Consider the following 20,666-nt stretch of genomic DNA (forward strand, 5'->3'; position numbering starts at 1 on the left):
TTCGGTTTTGCATCATGTTGAAAGCAGAGCTCCAGGCCACACCTCTCTATTCCAGATCCCATCCAATTTTGTGCTCTCACTTCCTCTGTAACATTGTAAGGGATTCTGGTATTCCCCACTCTGATCACATGCAAGTTCTTGGGCCCCCTTAAAAATATTCCTGTCCCAAGACATTAGACCAGAACTAGGTTGGGCTCACAGGCTCTCACCTCCCTCCAGGATGACGTGTACCAGTCCAGGCACACCTTGGTTTGGCAGGGCATCCGGGTCGGTGGTTTATAGAGGACAGCCTGACAGTGAAAGGGACGGAGGGGTCGTTGGTCTCGTGTGTCAACGCAGCTGACGTCCCGGACCTTCACTCCATTTCCACAGGTCCTGGAGCACTGGGGAATAAACCGTGCAAAAAGTGCATGTATGGCTGAACGAGCAATGCCATCCATGCGACAGATCTCAGAAGCAGCCTGGCTGCTTTCAGCAGAAGCTGCTTTGGTACCTGAGTTTGTAGCACAAGCCCGTTGCTATCTTGGAACCATGAAAGCATCTGATCTAAAATATTTTCTACAGTAAGGAATTGGTCCAGTACTGCAGACCCTCGCTATTTGCTGGGGATCCATTCCCAGGATCTCCACAAATGGCGAAGTCCACGGAGATCCATGGAAAATGGTAGAAAAACAACCACATTTCTGCAAAATGTAACGATGCAGTGAATGCAGTGATGGTGCGGTAGGACTAAAAACAGGCTGAAACTGCGTCAGATGATTGGATTGCAAATAAGTGAAACCATGTATCTGCAAATTGGGAGGGTCTGCCGTATTGCCTACCCCAAACAAAAATGCGTCTCTTTGAGCCAAAAGAATCTTCCCAAATGATTGCCTGTGCCAGTGAATGACTCCAGTATCTAACTGCACGCCTCGGGTTTTGTTTGAAAATCAGTTATTTATTCTCCTTTTGCTAAAGTTTTGGCAATGTTCAGTGTGCATCTAGAAGAAGAAAGATGGGTGGGTAAAAGGTTACCGTAAGTCAGAAGCAACTTGACAGCACATAACACACCCAGAGGTACATGACTGAAGGGAACCCGGGAGCAAAGCAACTACAAGGCAATATTTTATCTGTAGTGTTTCTCCATGCTTTCAAACTTTACCCTTACACAGGGCTTTTTTTCTGGGAAAAGAGGTGGTGGAACTCAGTGGGTTGCCCTTGGAGAAAATGGTCACATGGCTGGTGGCCCCGCCCCCTGATCTCCAGACAGAAGGAAGTTTAGATTGCCCTCCGCGCCGCTTGGTGGCGCAGTGGGCAATCTAAACTCCCCTCTGTCTGGAGATCAGGGGGCGGGGCCACCAGCCATGTGACCATTTTCAAGAGGTTCTGGAAGTCCATTCCACTGCGTTCCAGCTGAAAAAAAGCCCTGCCCTTACACATGATTAAGAAACTTGTCCTTTAAAATGAAAGGTGACAAGAAAGACAAACAGCCCTGTTCATCAGGGAGCAATAGCATGAGACCGAGATGGATCTTGAACCTAATTTGGTGCAGCAGCTGAAGGCAACAGGGCGGAAGTAATTTTTTTAAAGGGGTGTGTGAAGGTGAGGCCCAAAGGCCTCAGGTGGTCTACCTTACTCCAGTTTCCAACATGCCAGGAAGAACATGGTCTTAGGTAACACCTGCGGGCAGGAATTGGCTTTCGGGTGGGGCTGCAATCTTCTTCCTTGCCTGTGCTGCACCGTACTGTCCTCCAAATGGCACCGAGCCCACAGGTGGTGGAGCACTAGAACCAAGAAGAGCCATGAATATCCATCCCTGTCCCACCAAAGTCAACAGAGACTGGCTCTCTCTGTAAGACCAGATACATCCCACCTTTCCTGTCCTAAATCTCCTTCAGCTTCTCCCACCTTCTCCCCTCTGTTAACCTCTGAGGCACAGGAAGACAGACAGGAGCCCTGGGGCTAGAAGAACATCCGCTCCAGTCCCCAGTGTTGTTAATGCCGGCCCCTCAAAGCTTCCAGACCACAGAGGGACAGGAGCAGAGAAGAGCAAACAAGGGACAGCTCCCCACAAGTACCTACAGAGCAAAGAGTGAATCAAGGCCCAGGCTTCAAGGGAAAGCTCTCCCCTGCGGCAAGAGAACAGGTCTGCTGGACAGGGAAGTGCCGACGGTTGGGGCCACACCGGTTTTACTTGCCTCACTCCAGTTTCCAGCTTCCCAGCTGGCACTGAAAATGGATGTGATGGTACCAGAAGGCGCTAAGGAGGGCTCCTCATCTCCTTCCACTTTCTGCCGCTGTGCAGTATTGAGGCTGGACCCAAGAGTGCCGTTGCTGTTAGCAAACACCCCGTGAACTCTATTGGGTGAGCTTTCGCCTGGCACCACGCTGCTGTTTCCGACGAGTCCTTGGTCCTCGTGGGAAGATACATAGTTGGTGTCCAAGTCCGTCTCGATTTCATTGGATTCCTCCCGTTTTGGCATGGGTAGCACAGAACGGAAAGAGTTAGGAGCATCGGTGCTCTGCTCCAGAACATTTGGCTCAGTTGATAACTGAAGATCTAACGAGCTTGGAGTGTAAGATCCAAGCCCCTTGCTTTCAAGTCCAACAGTAGTCTCCTGGTACACAGAGGTGGTTGCGGCTAGACTTTTATCTCCGGGCTTTAGAACACCCCTGGGATAGTGCCGGTAGATCTTTGTACCCTCTGTGCCGCTCTGGTCATTCTCTGAATTCATTCTATAACCGGGGTCCTTGCCGTTCTTTCCCAGTCCCTGAGTAACGGAAGGGCTTGGGGTGGCTTCAGCAGACCTTGTGGGCTGGTGAGGAAAGAGATGGGATGGCCCGTCCGTTCTTGTAGCTCCTGTTGTGACTGTACTGATTGGGATAGCTTTAGTTCCATAAGCCAGGCTTGTGTTTTCATTACCACTAACGATGGCCCTGCCCGTACTGCTTGGTTCTCCATGGCCTTCCTGTCCAACATCCACCAAGCTGTGGTGGGGACTACCACCTTGATCAAAAACCTTTGAGCTTCTGCCAGGACTGTGTGTACTTTCAGGAGTGCCAGCAGCATTTCCACTAACATTGCTGCTCTTGGCAAAAGGGAATATCGAAGTCAGAAGGTCCAAGTAAGGAAAGCTTGTAGAGGAAACGGTGGCTGCCATGTCATCTTTAAAAACTGCATGTGTAGAAGGATCTTCTTCATCGTAATTCGGAGGCAATGGTCCACTGCTGGGAAAAGGAAAAGGCCTTCTTGTTGCTGAGGTGGAGAGAAGAGATACTTGGACGCCTTCACTTTTGAGTGTGAAGGAGGAGGTTGTAGAGCTGGCGACAGTCGTATCATGGAAACTGATAAAAGAGTTCCTGTCTTGACCCTTGTCAAGTTCTTCTTCATTATGTTGCCCGATAGCAGGAAGTGTTGTACTTCCACTCTCTGGTTTTAGAGTAGGAAGAAAGCTGGGCCGTTTTTCTTTAAAATCCTTCCCATCGTCAACCGTTTTAGTTCCAATGTCTGGCTTCGGGCCCTCTTTCTTGCTGTCCTTTTCACCGACCGTGTCATAAGAGAGATCTTCATGGAAGTTGATAAAATTATAATCATAGTAAAAATCATCTACAAACACATTTCCCTTTTTGTTGCTGTTCAAAGAAAAATCCTCTTCCGTTATGACATTGAGGTCTTCAGCTTTGGGCACCAAAGGGATATATTTAGGAATGTGGCGGTTTGGAATGAAATGGATTTCATTAAACAGTTCTCGGCTTGAAGAGCCACTGCCAGACCAGTCCGGGATGGCACTTTCTGCCTTCTTCTGGCAGGGTGGCAATGAACAGGCAGTTCGAGACATCGGCCTTTGTGCGGTATCACAGCTTGCTCGGGAATCACCGGAGCAGTAAACTAGGCGCCATTGTGTCCCATTCCCACACGTCACGGAGCACTGAGAAAGATAAGAGGAAGTAACAAGGAAAAAAGAAAAGTCCAGAAACCTTCTATATTGAAAAGCTGCATGCTCTTTCCTCTACAAACCCTCCAACCCTCGCCACCACCATTCTGTTTCCAGATTAAGCTTTGCCCATGCATAAAACCTAAAGATATGGGGCTGGAGATAACCCTGAGGACTTAAGATGTCTTCATTCTTCGAAGTTTCCACGGCCTTTGTTTGAGAAGGAGGAGAATGAGTCTGGATTAGCTAACTGAAGCAAGGCACAAGAAGCAGTTTGGGTTGAGAGAAAGCAGATAATAGGTTCCCTGACCTTTACTCAGTGTTGAAACGACCCATGGGACAAAAATAGTTTCCGCAAGACGGTGAAAATCCCCGTCTGCCTGGCTAATGACAGATCGTGTCTGATTTGGAAACCCAGAGATCAAGCGGTGACTTTTGTCCAAGGACAAAGAGACACAGAACGGTCCTTCCTTCTCCCCAGGATTATCCCCCATTTGTCTCTCCTGCAGGGCTCCTTCTCATTTTGATTTGGCAACACCAAGTCTCAACTCATCTATGAGCTCGTTTGAAATCAGCCACCGAGTATCTAGCGGAGAACCTACGTGTTCCTTCTGGGGCTTCCTAAGGCACCAAGATGGATGCAGCTTTTGCCCTCCCCAAACTCCCTCACCTCAGACCAGTTGCCCACGATCCACCAAGCAGGACAGAGGACCTCCCGGTTGCAGGGGGCGGTGGCATCTGGCTTGGAGAGATGCTGGCATTTGCTGGGCTGCAGAGCCCGCTGTTCATCTGGTGCCACACTCTGAAGACAAAGGACGCTCCTCTTCATCAGACCAGCATCACCACACGTGGCAGAACAGGCCTGCCATTCTCCAACCCACCACCTGAAGACAGCAAGGGATTAGGCCAAGGAGTTAAAAGACCTTAACTCTGGGGAAAAAAGAAAGGACTTGGGATCGTTTTTCTATTTTGGTGTCTCAAGGAGCTGCGCTGCATAATCCAAGAGGCGAAAGACATCGCTGCCTAGTTCTCAGACTTAAAGATACAGATCCTCCGTGGATAATAGATTCTTATATACAATTCATAAATTTAATACTGAAAGTGCGCAGTGCTCAAAAGTGATTAAATACGGTCAAAATATCATCAAAGTCTTATAAATATACCACTATATGTAAGAAATACTTATAATAAATACCAATAAATATCACAATTATGTTCACATCCTATTGATGTGAATGTCCCGTTTCTATAGTATCAAAGGATCATAGAAGTTGGGGGAGTTCTTCGACTCCCTGTGCTCAGTGTGCACTTTTGAACAGACGGCTGGAAGCGCATTCAAACAATTGCTCGCGTTAAATGCTACTCTGGATTCAGAGGTAAGTCTGGGCCATTTCCAGATGGCTTACCTGCCTCCGGAACGTCGCGCCATCTTGCAGGGAAAACGCGAAATATCGTGTTTTCTTGCGCGAGTTTTGCGCAACGTCGCATGACGCGACGTTCCGGAGGCAGGTAAGCCATCTGGAAATGGCCCTGGTAATAAGCAGTTTCCTTTTTGTAACTTCCTTTGTCTTTGCTAATTTCAGATTCACCACGTTTGCATGACGTCGTGCAAAACTCGCGTGAGAAAACGCGATATTTCGCGTTTTCCCCGCAAGATGGCGCGACGTTCCGGAGGCAGGTAAGCCATCTGGAAACGGCCCTGGTAATAAGCAGTTTCCTTTTTGTAACTTCCCTTGTCTTTGCTAATTTCAGATTCACCACGTTTGCTTTCGCAAGTTACCAAGCTGACCAGTTGATCCGCAGTCGCGTCTGTATTATAAGTATTTATTATATATAGTGGCATATTTATAAGACTTTGATGATATTTTAACTGTATTTATTCACTTTTGAGCACTGTGCAATTTCAATATTAAATTGAATTGTATACAAGAATCTGTCCTGACCTGGATAGCCCAGGTGAGCCTGATTTTGTCAAATCTCAGAAGCTAAGCAGGGTTGGCCTTGGTTAGTAATTGGATGGGAGACCTCCAATGAAGACCAGGATTGCAGAGGCAGGTAATAGCAAACCAACTCTGATAAGTTTCTTGCCATGAAAACCCTGCCAGAGGTCACCAGAAGTCAACTCTGACTTGAGTGCACCACACACACACATATAAGAAGCTATTATCCATGGATTTATGGGCCAAGCTAGAAGTGACGAATTACACTTGAATGGCAAGTGAACTTGCCAGACTCACGTGTATTCCTCCCTGTTCACTTGCACTCCACTCGAGTGGATGGAGTGCAAGTGGAGTGCAAGAGAACAGGGAGGAATACAAGTGAGTCTGTTCACTTGCCATTCAAGTGTAATTCGTCTCTTCTAGCCTGGCTCTCTGTCTTTAAGTAGGAGTCTAGGTCCTGTGGTGCCCTTTATTTGTGTAGTTCTGAGTCAGACCAGGGGACTGTCTAGTCCTGCTTTCTGGGGTGATTTCAAACGTAGACACTTTGGACTGAACCAGGGACCTTTTGCATGCAAAGCAGATGGTCTACAACTGAACTCTCATCATTCATGCCATAGGGAGGGTGTGTCAACACACTTCTCAAGGTGTTGTGCCGAAGCACCCTCTGCAACATTACAAGGATCTTTCCCCTTTTCAACCGAAATAACAGCACAAAAGTGCCCTTTCTGCTATCTGATCAATGCTGACCTAGCCGGGCACAGCTCCTCGCTGCAGCTCCTCCGCTTGTCATCAGGCCGGCTCAGCACATCGCAGAACTGCTCTTCCACAATGCCAGCCACCTTCTCCACACAGTGCACCATCTGCCTTTGAACACCTGAGAACAGGAGGAAACAGTGAACTGCTATACATCCCTTGGGACAGCAAACATACCCAGTCCTGACCAGGGCTGTGCCAAGAACCAACGATGCCAGTCACACAGCAGCAGAAGGTTGGGCCTCGGCCACAGCTATTCCCAGGACTGCAGCCCCACCTGTCAGGTATGCCTCCTGCATACCTGCTATTAATATGTTCTGCTCTGTTCATGAATTGTATTCTGTATTGTTCTTCTGAGAGAGTGTAAAAGGTATGCAAATGTATTCATAGATGTACTCCGCTGGTGGGGTGGGTGGGTGTCAGGTGACTGTTATCTGTAAGAAGGAATGTTCTTTCACTTCTACAGCAAGTGTCCTTGAAGCCGAGTGTTGGTATCTTGTCCTCAGAGACTGCTATGAATCATTCTGTAACATGTCTAATCTAAACTTATCAGTTCCCATGCAACTCTTGGGGGTTCGCGCCAGATTGCCAACGGACCCTAAAGGGCGGGATGTTTCTCTATAATAACAAGTGACCAAGTTTGAATAATCACTTCTGCCAATACCTGTCTCATAGTGCCTTGTACTGAATAGATCTCTAATAAAGTCTTCTTCAACCAATGCACCTGAGTGCTTGCTGTGAGGGGCTTGGGGGGTCTAACTGCCCAGGACTGACACCACCTGGGAGGAAAACTTGCACAGAGAACTTGTGTGTGCCCCAAAGCCCTCATTGCTTACACTTGAACAAATATAATAATAATAATGACATTCGATTTATATACCACCCTTCAGTACAAGTTAACTCCCACCCTGAGCGGTTTACAATTATTATCCCCTCAACAATCACCCTGTGAGGTGGGTGGGGCTGAGAGAGCTCTGAGAGAGCTGTGACTGACCCAAAGTCACCCAGCTGGCTTCAAGTGGAGGAGTGGGGAATCAGACCCGGTTCTCCAGATTAGAGTCGTGCCGCTCTTAACCGCTACACCATGACACCCGCCAACACCCTTCCTGGTGCCTGCCCAGTTTTTTTAGAAAGTGGGAGGGGCCAGGAGGGGCTTTTTCCCAGCAGAGCCATTGGAGAGTTGCTTTTCAAAGCTCCATCACTGTGCCCGTTAATGGTGATGGGGCCAAGTGCGGCACCCCCAACTTCCCAGCTCTTTCTGGGTACTTAGGAAGAGACGCTTACTGGGTCCTAAAGCTGCAGGCACAAATAGATGGTTGTTGCAATGGTTGAATGCCCACCACAGGAACTTTTGGGGGCAACCTGCCCTTCCCCAAGCATCACGTGCTGGCTGCTTATGTCTGAGAGGCCAAGCAGGGCACCTGCCAACAGTTGTTACGCCCTAGCTTGGGGAGGCGAGACAAGCCTGGAATGCCATAATTAAGTAGCCACAGAATGCCGAGGTTTGGGGGCCGGAGGTCAGCAAATGTCAGGTTTCAGCTGCAGCATGCCAAGACTCACACAACAACATGGATCACTAAATAGCCAACAGAGGCCTCTTTGTCTCCCTTTTCCCTTGGGAAGGGAATTCTACAGCGGCTCTCACCCCCACCCCTGTTTAAATTATCCCAGGAAGGGGCTGCTTAAAAATAATGCTTGCTATGTCGAAGGGAGGAAATTCACTTGAAAACAAAAAGCCCTCTTTTTTAAAAAAGCCAACTGGCCCAGTCACCAAGGAAGATTTTACCCTGTGGTTGCCTTGACCTCCTAAATGCAGATGTTTGCCTTTTACAATCCTGGTTTGAATTGATTTTTTTAAAAAAACCCAAACTGCAATTTCTTAATCTGTATCTACGTTTAATCTGTGATGCCTGCCCCGAATAATTTGCTCACAGTTAATGGGATCCTTGGGCAGGCCGGCCTGAACGACTAGCTCACAACAAGGCCACAGATTGTCTGTGGGAACAAGGAGGCCATTGTGGCTGAAACTGGAGAGCCCATCCAGGGAGTCAGATGTATGAAATGCCACAGGGCAGAAAAAGAAGCCTGGAAACTTATCTTCCCCTATTGGGCTGAAAGTCAAAGCTCTGGAAAAAGAACAGTCATTAAGAGCATCTAAACAGAACACCACAAGATATCCTAGAGGTTGTGCTACCGGAGGGAAGTGGGACAACTTAACTTAGACCAGATCAGAAGTCAAATAAATGGAATGTGGGGAGGAGCCACTGAAGCAAATTATTCACCCTTAAATGTATTTATTTAGTATGATTTCACAGACGTGCAGCTCCCACAATGTAGTGTAGATGGCATGATGTGCATTTTTGTAGGTCCTGTATATACCATTTTCCTTGCCTTAGCCCCCCATGGCCACAATTCCCCATCGCACACCAGAAGGCTTTTAAAAAATTGGGACGTGCAAGAGTGCATGCTGCACATTTCCTCTTATAGCTCTGCAACGAAGGGCTAGATACTTATTTTTACAAAGGGAAACTGGGAATGCTGAGCTTCCAGTAAACAGGTTGTTATAACACTATGGTGCCTGAGAAGTCTCCCCTTTTTAAAATCCTCAGGTGGAGGGGAGGAAATGATGGATGAGGAGAGCTGAAGCAAGGAAAGTGCGAGGAAAACTGCTGTGTGGATGCTCCATCGCAGATGCCTCTGCAGGCACAGCAGCAACAAAAGTCACACATGTGAAAGTAGCTCCAACCAATCTCCAAAAACGATCACAGCAGCTCTCTCCTATGGTCCCAACAGGAACCGCGTTGCGACTTACCACAACTGCTACTTCAATTAATTTTAAAAAAAAACAAAAAACAATTGCCTTGCACTGTTTTCTTTCCCTACAGTTCTCAATTGTACAAGAAGAGCAGTCAGCTAATACTTTGCCCCAGGAGTCTTGGCGAAGGCCTCTCCCTCCCTCTGAGACAGCCAAAGCACACATTTTCCTGGACGGAAAAGGTAAAGATGGCCAGTGGCTGGTACAGACGAAGGGGAAATGCTCGTAATTCAACGCCAGATGCTGGATCATTCCCTCTTAGCTGTCTGCTATCCCACATCTGATAAACTTTCTGGCAGGAAACCGAGTTACTCGTTGGCAAACCGTCTCTCCACACCTGGTTAATGGAGAAAGCATCTGAGAAATTCCCAACCTCCATAATGATGAAACCGTAGCGAGATGGCTTCACCTTCTGCTCTTTGCTATTAGACCAGCCTCTTTTCCTTTCCCTTTGCCAGTGTGTTAAAAAGTTCTTTTTAGAAGGCTGCTCACGTTACCGATAAGCCACTACCGGTCTCTACATTAGGAACCTGGCTTTCTATCCATGTCAACAGAGTTGTACCTTCTGCCTTTCAGACTGATACCATGGCCAAGCTCAGCTATAATAATTAAAAATTAATTGTATGCTGATGGACCTAATACAAGCAGTGATTTCTTATGTGTCTGCTGCTATACGCAGCTCACAATTGCTTAGTAACTTTGAGAAACCGTGTTCAGTTACATTGAGTATTGAAAGCAAGTGTTATGACCTTTACTTCCTTTGGGGTAGATTTTGCCTTTAATCTTTCCCTTACACCCTCTGGGTAGTTTGCTGCCACCAGGAATATATTATTTCAAGATATTTTATTTAAATTTCCCCTTTGGTAATGTTCCTAAGTGTCAGGCTCCTTCGTGGTTCTATGTGGCCCTGAGGATAGGAATGGGATAAAGCAATGACAGCTACTCTGGGATATAACAAAACAAAACAAACTTTTATTTAGTCAAGAAGCGTATCGGTTTCATAAACGTACTTCTCGGTTCTTAAAGTTACGTCCTATAAACTCATTCACACAGATCTCTTCTAAGGCTTCGCACACAGTTAGCCTCTTTCTCTGACTCAATATTTCTCTCACAGAAATGCTTAAAACTCCTCAGGCAGCACACAGCCAGCCTGCTTTCCTCTGACTCCTATTCACAGAAATATTAAACCTGCTCAGGCAGCACACAGCTGGCCTCCCTTTCCCTGACTGAGTGTCCTTTCACAAACATGCTCAGTTCAGGTTCCACACAGGTCATATTTCTCTCATAAATACTTCAACATACTCAGGCAGCGCACAGCTCGCCTGCTTTCCTCTGACTGACACTTTTGCTCTCCACTCCCAGTCTCAAACTGCCTTCACTCCGCTCACCCTCTCAGTCCTCAACCAATCGTATCACTCACTCATGACCCTCTTTCACCCCCGCTCTTCACCTATCTCACACCAAGCATTTATGCACCCATTTACTTGAAATCATTACAGCAAGAATTCAGAGCTTTGTCTCAGAAGATAACAGTTTAATGGCATTGTTTGTTTGCCAGATACATTCAGCCGGAAAGGAAATCTTAAAAGGGGACATACTCAAGACAATGGCTTATTCTGTAGTGTCAGACAGGAGCAAATGTGATATGAGCTGACTTTGCACTAAAAAGGTGATGTGTACTGAAATTTCTAACTGCGACGTATACTATTAACCAATCATATTGTAATTAAATATACTGATATTGTGATGTCATGAACGCTAAAAAAACTCTGCTGTTCAAGGGAGGAGCCAGAGCGAAACAATTTGGGGGGGGGCTTCTAATGCCTGGTTTCCCTCCCGCTGTTGCAGCAACAAAATAAATCTAACCCTCTACTTACTCCTGGCCTCCAGTGTCTTATTGGGTGGGATTACTGGAGGAGATTGCCTTTTTCAGGCATAACAAGACCTAGCAGCTGTGGTAGACCACTGCCTGCTCCAAGATGGTTTGCCAGGAAGTTACAACTTATCTCCCTTCCACCCTAGCATGGATGAAATGGCTTGGAGGAGGGAAGTAGGGGCGTGAGAGAAGCACCTAAGGGTCAAAGAATGCACAGAATCTGAAATGATGAAAAAAACACCTTTCCCACCCCCACCCCAACACAGATCCAGCCACTCATCTTTCCAATCTATGCCACAACAAACTCAAAGCAGGGAGAATGTACGTTGTAAGGGAGGCTTACTCGGAGGAGTCCTGTAAGTGAGCAAAGCTGCGTGCTTCAGCAGATGACGCTTATTCCCCTTCTCTGGACTACCAGCCATGCAAGCCCAAGGGAAAATCTCATTCTCTGAGTTTCAAGCTCCACTATCTGTCTAATCAGAGGAAGCGGAACCCCCTCTGCACATGCACAGACGATCAACACAAGAAACTCCAGTTCAATTCAAGGTTGTGCGATGGGGGCCTTTAATTCTAGAGTGGTGGTTCAGTTTTCAGTTCAGTTAATTCAAATTTAACAGCCCATAGGTCATACACTATAAACAAAATTTAAGAATTAAAAATTACTGTAAAACAAAAGTTTACCACATCCACAATGCAGCTTTTGTAAAGGCTACTCAGAAGTAGTCTTAATCTTAAAAGAGTCAGGAATGGCCGAGTACTTCAGTAGCCATTTTTAAAGAAATCTTTCTCTGGCTATTGCATGCTTTGAACAGCAGTAAAAAAAGTATCCAGAGGAGTTAGCCGTGTTAGTCTGTAGTTGCAAAATAGTAAAGAGTCCAGTAGCACCTTTAAGACTAACCGACTTTATTGTAGCATAAGCTTTCGAGAATCACAGCTCTCTTCGTCAACATGCAACATGCATCTGATGCAGAGAGCTGTCGTTCTCGAAAGCTTATGCTACAATAAAGTTGGTTAGTCTTAAGGGTGCTACTGGACTCTTTACTATAGTAAAAAAGTATGAGACAATGAGTCAACTACAGCCAAAGGGCAGTCACAGAAGCACTGATCCGAAGGTGTCTTGAGGAAATGGCCCTTCACCTGAACTCCAGTTCAATTCAAAGCTGCGTGATGAAAGCCTGGTGGTAACATGGAAGAGGGCTAGAAAACTGCCAAGTGTTGGCAAAACATCCACTCCAGAGAGGAAAAGCCGAAAGATGCCTGGTCTTCAGCTTGGGAGTCAAAAGAAGGGCTTCCAAGTTTCAGGCAAGTTAGCAGCACCCTCTGAAAACCTCTTACTTGCCGCCTCTGTGGCTCAGGTTTCCAGGCTCTGCAAAGCTATAAAACCATCTGTGCAGAGCCTGGTAGAGCTACTAACATACATTGCTCAGATGGGGAGAAGTTTCCCTGAAGAAGAGCTGCTTGCAGAAAGAGGGCATTAAAATCAGTGGAAAGAAGCCGTTTTTAGATGGATCGCTGTCACTTGGGGCTTTGTTAAGACTTGCTGAAATTTCTCCCTTCGAACCGCCAAGCTCCTGTTTATCCAACTTTTAGCATCGAATGAACTTGCACTCCTCTAGGGAGTCAGACTGCATAGGCCAGTCTGCAACTTGGAGCCATTTCCCAACACAAGGCAAGACAGAAGCACGGATGTATACAAAACCCCTAATTTCCCAGTTAATTAGACTGTAATTGTTAGCTCTTCCATAAAGGCTGCTGCTTCCCCATCCCACCTATCAGCATGTGTTGAAAAAGCAGGAAAATCCATTGCTTCCTCCCGAACTGTGACTCCAGAAGGGGAAGGAGGGAGCAGAGAATGTCAAGGATTAATTAATGTTTTTTGCCTCGTCTCTTGCTTTGGTAAACTTGGCTCTGGAGCAGGAATCTTCCCCAGGGAACTGAGAGATTATATTTAACAGTCAGCCCAGAGCTCAATGACCAGTCAAGATAATAACCCTGGTAAGTCAAAGAACGAGAGGCAAAAGTTTCTGCTTTTTAAAAAAGTGTTTCCAAACAGAGGCCTTCAGCGGCTGATACCCAGGGTCGCCAAGATTTAATTTCCTGGAAGACCGTCAGGACAAAAGAGCAACGTCAAGGTCTGGTGGTGTCCAGCAGGGCAGCCTGCCCCAGTTGCACCGCACGCACAAATATGTCCAAGTCCAAATATGATCCTGAGTTCTTCTGCCTTCCTTTTGCTGCCGGCAGAATTAGTTCACTTTCCTACCAACCCTCCCAGGCGGCTTCACAGACACAGTGGGGAACCGTGCTGTACCCACTGAGCCTGCATGCTGGATTCCCATTCCAGGATAGTCACTGGGGCAGCTGCACAACTGACTAACCAGGAGGACTTGGGTGCTTCCAGCCCTACTAGGGTAGCTAGCTTGCTGGTAGTGGCTGGAGATCTCCCGGAATTGCAACTGGTCTCCAGGCCACAGAGATCAGTTCACCTGGAGAAAATGGCTACTTTGGGAGGTAGACTTATGGAATTATGCCATGCCAAGGTCCTTTCCCTCCCCGAACCCTACTTTCTCCAGGTCTCACCCCCCAGATCTCCAGGAATTTCCCACCTTGGAGCTGGCAACCCTAAACTCTACAGTACAGACAGGTCAGAGGCCGCACAACTCACTTCTGCTAGTGGGTTACGTATGTCTTTAAGGGCCAGCAAAATTTTCACTGTCCTTATCATCTTCTCCCTGCAAGGTGGTGTGGGAGGGAGGTCCCACCCAGATTTTCTGCTTTAGGTGCCAAAATGTTTTGGGACACAGGCAGGCAAGACTGGATTTTATTTATTTGCAATACTCAGTAAGACTCGGCATGTGCTGATGCTTATCCTAAACACCCAAAGCGGCTTAACTCTACACCTGTGAATTTGTGGCTGTGCTGCAATTTGAATTTTGGGGCTTTCCTGCCTGTGCTTGTAACTGCCACACAACAACGAGGCATGACTGGTCATGGAGCAGGAAAAACCCCAGACCGACGGTAGCCTCTTCTGCAATCCAGCCTTGGGGGAATGTCTCAAAGCTCACTTCTCTTGCTCCCTGACTTGAATGTTTACAATTCCAGCCACTCCGGGCAGAACACCAGATGCGCAGGCATGAGCTGTACAAATGGGAATGGGCACATCCTTACCTGTCCCGCAGGTGGCTGTGCATTTTGTCCAGGATCCATATTGCCAGAAGAACTCAGCTGGGGTGATCTCATTCTCACTCTCAGATTCCCTTTGGATCGTGTACTGATAGCGGACTCCTGGATTCTTTTCCTGGAACAAAAGCTGCGAGGAAAGAAAAACTTCAGTCACAGGATGCAAAGGAGGAGCAACTGCGGTTTGTTGGGGAAATACAGCCCACTAGAAGCGCTACCTGGAGGAAAGATGCCCTGAAGCAACAGGCTGACAAGCGCACATTCCTTACATGGTTACACATACACTGAGGAGGCCTGAATTTAAAAGATCTGTTCTCTGTTTTCATATGATGAAGAGGATATTAGAAACCTACATCAGATCTACTCAGGGCTTTTTTTCAGCTGGAACGCAGTGGAATGGAGTTCCGGCACCTCTTAAAAATGGACACATGGCCAGTAGCCCCGCCCCCTGATCTCCAGACAGAGGGGAGTTTAGATTGCCTTCTGCGCTGCCGAGTGGTGTGGAGGGCAATCTAAACTCCCCTCTGTCTGCAGATCATGGGCGGGGCCACCAGCCATTTTCGCCGAGGGCAATTTAAACTTTAAAAAACTCCCCCCTTGTTCCAGCTGACCCAAAGTGACATCATTGTGCGGTCCTGGGAGTATGTGTGCACTTTATGCATGTGCATGTGATACCAGGGGCACCACCTCATGCCAAGAGTTGCCCCCTGTGCTGGCAATCCACTGAGTTCTACCACCTCTTTTCCCAGAAAAAAAAACCCTGGATCTACTGAAGGTGAGACAAGAGTGGAGGGTTTTCTATGATAGTCTGATGATCTGAAAGTAATCCTCAGGTTACAGTCGCTGAAGGTATGTAGAATCCTATCTCGAGGGCAAAGCGCCTGAACAGATCTCCAGTTCGAGGATCCCAATCAGGTGGCACCAAAGAACCAGCTGGCTGGACCTCTTTACTTGTAGAGCTGGCTCACAGCAGTAAATAAAACAAGACTCAGTGTTGGCAAAGAGCACATTAGGAGTGCTTCGAACACGTACAGGCTATAAAACATGGAAACAATTCTGCCGCTAAAGGACATGTCTGCACTACAAAAGTAAACCAATTTCAGGGCTGTTTTAACTTGCATAATTCATGACACTAGAGAGATTGCATGTGTGTGTATACACACGCACGTAGTACACAGATAAATCAGCATTAGACTATTTTCCACTAGATTTCAAGTGCAGGGGACAAGTGCTATAATACAGACACGCTCCAGACCACCTCTAATGCCAGCAGGTTGAGGTTTGCCTCTTGAGAAAACTTGCAGACGTCTCACTGCTTGCCTAAATGCTTTCTTTATCACCAAAGTTATTCTTGGCGCACTGCTCGGAAGGGCATTGCTCCAAAGGGCTCTTGAGGAACATCCCAAACTTCTTTTTAAAATAGATTTCCCCCCCCAATTAAGTTACATAGTCCAAGGAGTTTTCCCAAATATTAGGCAGTCCAAGCTGTTAAGATGAACATGAAAAAAACCACATTTTAAAAGTAATTTGAAACTCTAAACTTTCCCCCAAATAAATCTCAACACTCATCCCTCCATTCTTTTGCCACAATCTCCCCTTTTGCATGCTGCGGAGAAGACAATGGGGAGCTCACAGAGGGTAATCCAATCCTAAGGCTTTGCCGCTGGTGAATCGCCACTGCTGGCGTGACACTGCTAGTCAGTATCCTATGCTTGCCCCAAGCAGAGAGCAAGGGCCAGAAAACCCTCTCCTCCAGCAAGCCACAGAGAACTCAGAGATTGCTCTGGACCCTGCTACATCCACCAATCTTGACGTGTCTGTGACAGACAGATACAGACAGCCTGCCAACATGGGCCACTGTGGACACGGCCTCCTGCTGTCAGGCAACCACCCTATGCAGAAGGTGCTGAGGGAAGGGGAAAAGGGAGAAAAGCTGTCAGTCCTAGGGTGGCAGTCCCTGGCAGTTAGTTCCCCAAGCCCCTCACAGCAAGCACGCAGGTGCATTGGTTGAAGAAACTTTATTCAGAGATCTGTTCAGTTCAGGTGTGCACTCATAGGTAGAAGTTGGCAGAAGTGATTAGTCAGACAATAGGACTACTGATTATAGGGGATGTTCTCCTGCCCTCTGGCCCGTTTGCATTCAGGTGCGAAAACCCAAAAAGTTACATGGGAACAGAGTAGTTTAGTCTAGACAAAGTACAGAGTGGAATCATTCCCTCCTGTGAAAAAGATACATTTCAGTACACAGCTGCAGCGCCCGGTCCAAGGACACTCAGAACTGAAAGCGCATATTAGAGATAACAAAGAGGCCACTGGCTCCTCTGGAAATTAGTATTAGCAGTCTAGACACCCTCAGGTGACTTATATAAAATACATAAGATACAGTATTTAACTTTGGCATTATATCAGTATGAGTTTAAGATGCAGTGTAAGATGCAGAACACAACAATGGCATGGATGCTTATATCCAGGGTTTTTTTTCTGGGAAAAGAGGTGGTGAAACTCAGTGGTGGAACTCAGGACCGCACAATGACATCATTTTGGGCCAGCTGGAACAAGGGGAGGGGTTAAGTTTAAATCACCCCCCAGAGAAAATGGTCACATGGCTGGTGGCCCTGCCCCCTGATCTCCAGACAGAGGGGAGTTTAGATTGCCCTCCGCGCTGTGGCACGGAGGGCAATCTAAACTCCCCTCTGTCTGGAGATCAGGGGTGGGGCCACCGGCCATGTGACCATTTTCAAGAGGTGCCGGAACTCTGTTCCACCGCGTTCCTGCTGAAAAAAAGCCCTGCTTACGTCACTCTCAGTATAAAATGCAGAACACAACAATGGCATGGATGCTTGTATACATGACAGAAGCTCTCCTTCCTGGAAGGAGCACCACCAGGAGCTCTGCAGCTGTGGGTTCAAGTGCCCACCTGCAGCTGATTTTCCAGGGACACACAAGACCTCTGACTGCACCACTGTCAGTTCCATCAGCAGGGACAACGGCAATAAAACACCCAGACCTCCTCTCCTGCACAAGGGTTCTGCTCTTGGCTGGGGCAAAGCACAGATGCACCAGCTTTTGCCAGGTGAAGGGAAAGCAGGAACAGGGTATCAACAAGGCAGAGCGCAAGCACCTGCACTGCCACCACAAAGGTATTTGTGTCAACCCCTCAGCAGCCCGCTGCGGTTGTGGCAAGTGGAAGAGCAATACAGGAGGGAGAATGCAGACTAGATCCTCCCATGCCACCCACTCTTTAGGAGCAGACACCCAGCTGTGTCACAGGAACAAGACATTGCAGAGAGCATTAGGCCCCTCCAGCAGTCCTGTGGCTGACACAAGCCCTATAGAAGAAGGCAGAGAAGACCACCAAAAGAGGCAAAGTTCAGGGGGATGCCCCAGAGAAAGCAGCCCTGACACCCCACTCCCCCGGTGCAAATCCCAGATGGGGAGAACTCTCGGTACTGAGTCCTGAGCACAGCTACGATTTTGCCATGCTGAACATCACCAGGTGGGAGAGGCCCCTCATGCTGACCGGCTGCCCCACGATGCCCTCATTTTGGCCAACAATCCCCCTTGCGTGCCCCCATCAGAGGGTTTGTTCCCCCAGCCTTTGCGTACCATCCATCCTCAAGCTGCTTGTACCCTAGTACCGATCTGGGGAACTGTGAAACTCACAGACCTTCCCTTGCACAAGGGCGTAATTGTATTCCCACCAGACCCCGCCCCCACCCCCTACGTGAGCTGCACACTGAAGGCAACAGAAGGGGGTGGGAATCAGACTGAAGCTGTCCCAGCCCAACTCGGACAGCGTGTCTGGACATCTACAGAACAGCACTGGGAACCCCAAAAGCAACTCAGATGAACTGGCAGTTGCCAGTTCTCCCCTTCCAGTAACCTCTCCTTTGCAACTGTTGAGTCACTGATGCAGCTGTCCCAATCACTGCAAACCCTCCAAACGGGACAAGCACAGTGGTCCAAAGTCCGTCAGCTGAGCAGCTGTAAAGTTTCTCAGCCGAAGAGCATTAGCTCATTGCTGTGGCAATGTATGTTCTCTCCCTTGGCAGTCTGTGCTCAGGACCCCCTTTGTGGTGCAAAGTGCCCTTCTTATCGCCCAAATCCCCCCATTTGTGCCTGGCCTAGGCCAGAGTGATACAGCTCCACACTGGGGGCTCGGGCATGTGAACTCTTGGTGTCCCAGCTGAGGTTTATGTAAGGCACTAAACCTCACTCCATCCACTGCATTCCCCAACACCACCCAATTCTGCACTGGCACAGGGGCTACAGTGGCACAGCTCTAGCAGGGATCTCCGAGAGATGCCAGTGAAGAACTCAGTTGCCCTCCTAAGTCCTTTCCAGGCAGGTCTTAGGCATGCACTGTAAGCCTCCATTTCAGGAAACTTTTGCTCAAGTGCAACTTGAGTGCAACTGCTGCCGTTTTCCTCTGCAAGGATGGGTCAGAGGCCGAGAAAAGGCCCAAGCGTTAGCATCGTTCTCACCTACCGTTCTGGGGGCACGTTACTAGCGCCGTTTCTTACTTCAGTATATGAATACAAGGAGGCAGAGTGGACAGCCTTGTTGGGGCTTCTCTTTTTTTCTGCCTTCTCCTATGATTGGGGGGGGGGCTTTTGCAGTAGCTATGTTGGAGAGCAGGCAACACAGGTGAAGGTGGTGGTCAGGGAACAGAGATACGTGCAATTGGATCTGCTTCAGAGATACCAACATCTAGTTAAATCCTACATTGCAAGGATGTGAAAATTGGGAACTTGGGTTTTCTGGCAGAAGTGCCAATTAACAAAGTGCTAATATGATGGTAAGATAAACAAGGTCCTTCTAGCACAGAGAGAGCCCTGGAGATATTAGGTGTAAGAGACAAGGCCGCCTGCCTGGGCTCTGAACTCTTAAGCAGCTCAGCAGCGGGAAGACCACGCAGGCATTCCCACCAACTAAGAAAAGGAGGGGGGGGTCAAAAAAGACAGCATCCCTGGCCTTGTCAAGCTGGAAGGAATGCTAAAGTAAACATTCTTCTGCAAAAACAAACCAACCCTGGAATTCATTAACTCCTACATGCTTCCCCCTAAAGTCAAACTACTCTGGAGGGGAGGAATTAACAGCCAGGACTGGTTTTCTCGTGCTCTTTCCGTAGGAGGAGGGCAACCCCCACTTGTGAGACGGAGACCCAAAAATTACTAGGAGGTGGGTCTGCTGAGAACTTCGTCGTGTTAAAAAACTACTGAGAAGCAAGGTTTGCTGGAATCAAGTTACATCGCTTTGAGGAGCTTTGTGTATAACTGCTACAAAAATAGGTGGACACGGATGTAAATTTCCAGAAAAGGAGGCAAGACAGAGCTGATGTTACGAGCGGTACAGACGCTCACTGTTTCTATCCTGCTATAGCACCAACTTTTTAGCAGAGCAGAGCTAGAAAAACCTGGGCCGTTTCCAGACGGCTTACCTGCCTCCGGAACGTCGCGCCATCTTGCGGGGAAAATGCGAAATATCGCGTTTTCTCATGTGAGTTTTGTGCAATGTCGCGCAAAACTCGCGCGAGAAAACGCAATATTTCGCATTTTCCCCGCAAGATGGCGCGACGTTCCGGAGGCAGGTAAGCCATCTGGAAATGGCCCTGTTTGCTCAGGCAACAGAGGCAAGTCTTAAAAAGCTATCTGCACACGTTAGGAATCCATACCCTAATCAGCCATGGGGGTGCTGGGCAGTGGCCGAACTGTTCTCTTCATCCTTCACATGCTTCTTCTCCAGGCACAGGGTTGCCAGCCTCCAGGTAGTGGCTGGAGATCTCCCGGAATTACAACTGGTCTCCAGGCCACAGAGATCAGTTCACCTGGAGAAAATGGCTACTTTGGGGGGTGGTCTCTATGGAATTATGCCATGTCAAGGTCTTTTCCCTCCCCAAACCCCGCTTTCTCCAGGTTTCTCCAGGTTTCACCCCCCAGATCTCCAGGAATTTCCCAACTTGGAGCTGGCAACCCTATCCAAGCATGACCCTCCACCCCCAATGCTTTAATGGAAAAAGCAGGCAGAATGATGGTAGCTCAAAGACTAGGCAACTGCATGGGCCACCCAAGAGGTCTGGGGCAATCTGAGCAGAATGTACCCCAGGGTCCCTTGCCCTGAAGATGCTGAAGCAGACCTCTCAGGCTGCCTGAAGACAGCTAACCACCTCGGGCCATAACTGGGCTGGCAGA

The 20,666-nt window shown here is 48.0% G+C and overlaps 1 protein-coding gene across 2 annotated transcripts in view; it reads right to left on the reverse strand.

Moving 5' to 3' along the window:
* Nucleotides 1-20,666, reverse strand: part of ADAMTS7 (ADAM metallopeptidase with thrombospondin type 1 motif 7) — a 71,268-nt gene that overhangs the window by 17,225 nt on the left and 33,377 nt on the right. For both annotated transcript variants that reach the window (XM_055002816.1, XM_055002815.1), the window contains 6 exons: nucleotides 14,464-14,605; nucleotides 6,602-6,728; nucleotides 4,585-4,798; nucleotides 2,178-3,908; nucleotides 1,611-1,763; nucleotides 210-383 (listed from right to left, as the gene is read on the reverse strand). In XM_055002816.1, the coding sequence (XP_054858791.1) occupies nucleotides 210-383; nucleotides 1,611-1,763; nucleotides 2,178-3,908; nucleotides 4,585-4,798; nucleotides 6,602-6,728; nucleotides 14,464-14,605 (2,541 nt within the window). The remainder of the gene's footprint in view (nucleotides 1-209; nucleotides 384-1,610; nucleotides 1,764-2,177; nucleotides 3,909-4,584; nucleotides 4,799-6,601; nucleotides 6,729-14,463; nucleotides 14,606-20,666) is intronic.

This window comes from Eublepharis macularius, chromosome 18 (genome assembly GCF_028583425.1).
Source record: "Eublepharis macularius isolate TG4126 chromosome 18, MPM_Emac_v1.0, whole genome shotgun sequence".
NCBI classification, from domain to species: Eukaryota; Metazoa; Chordata; class Lepidosauria; order Squamata; family Eublepharidae; genus Eublepharis; species Eublepharis macularius.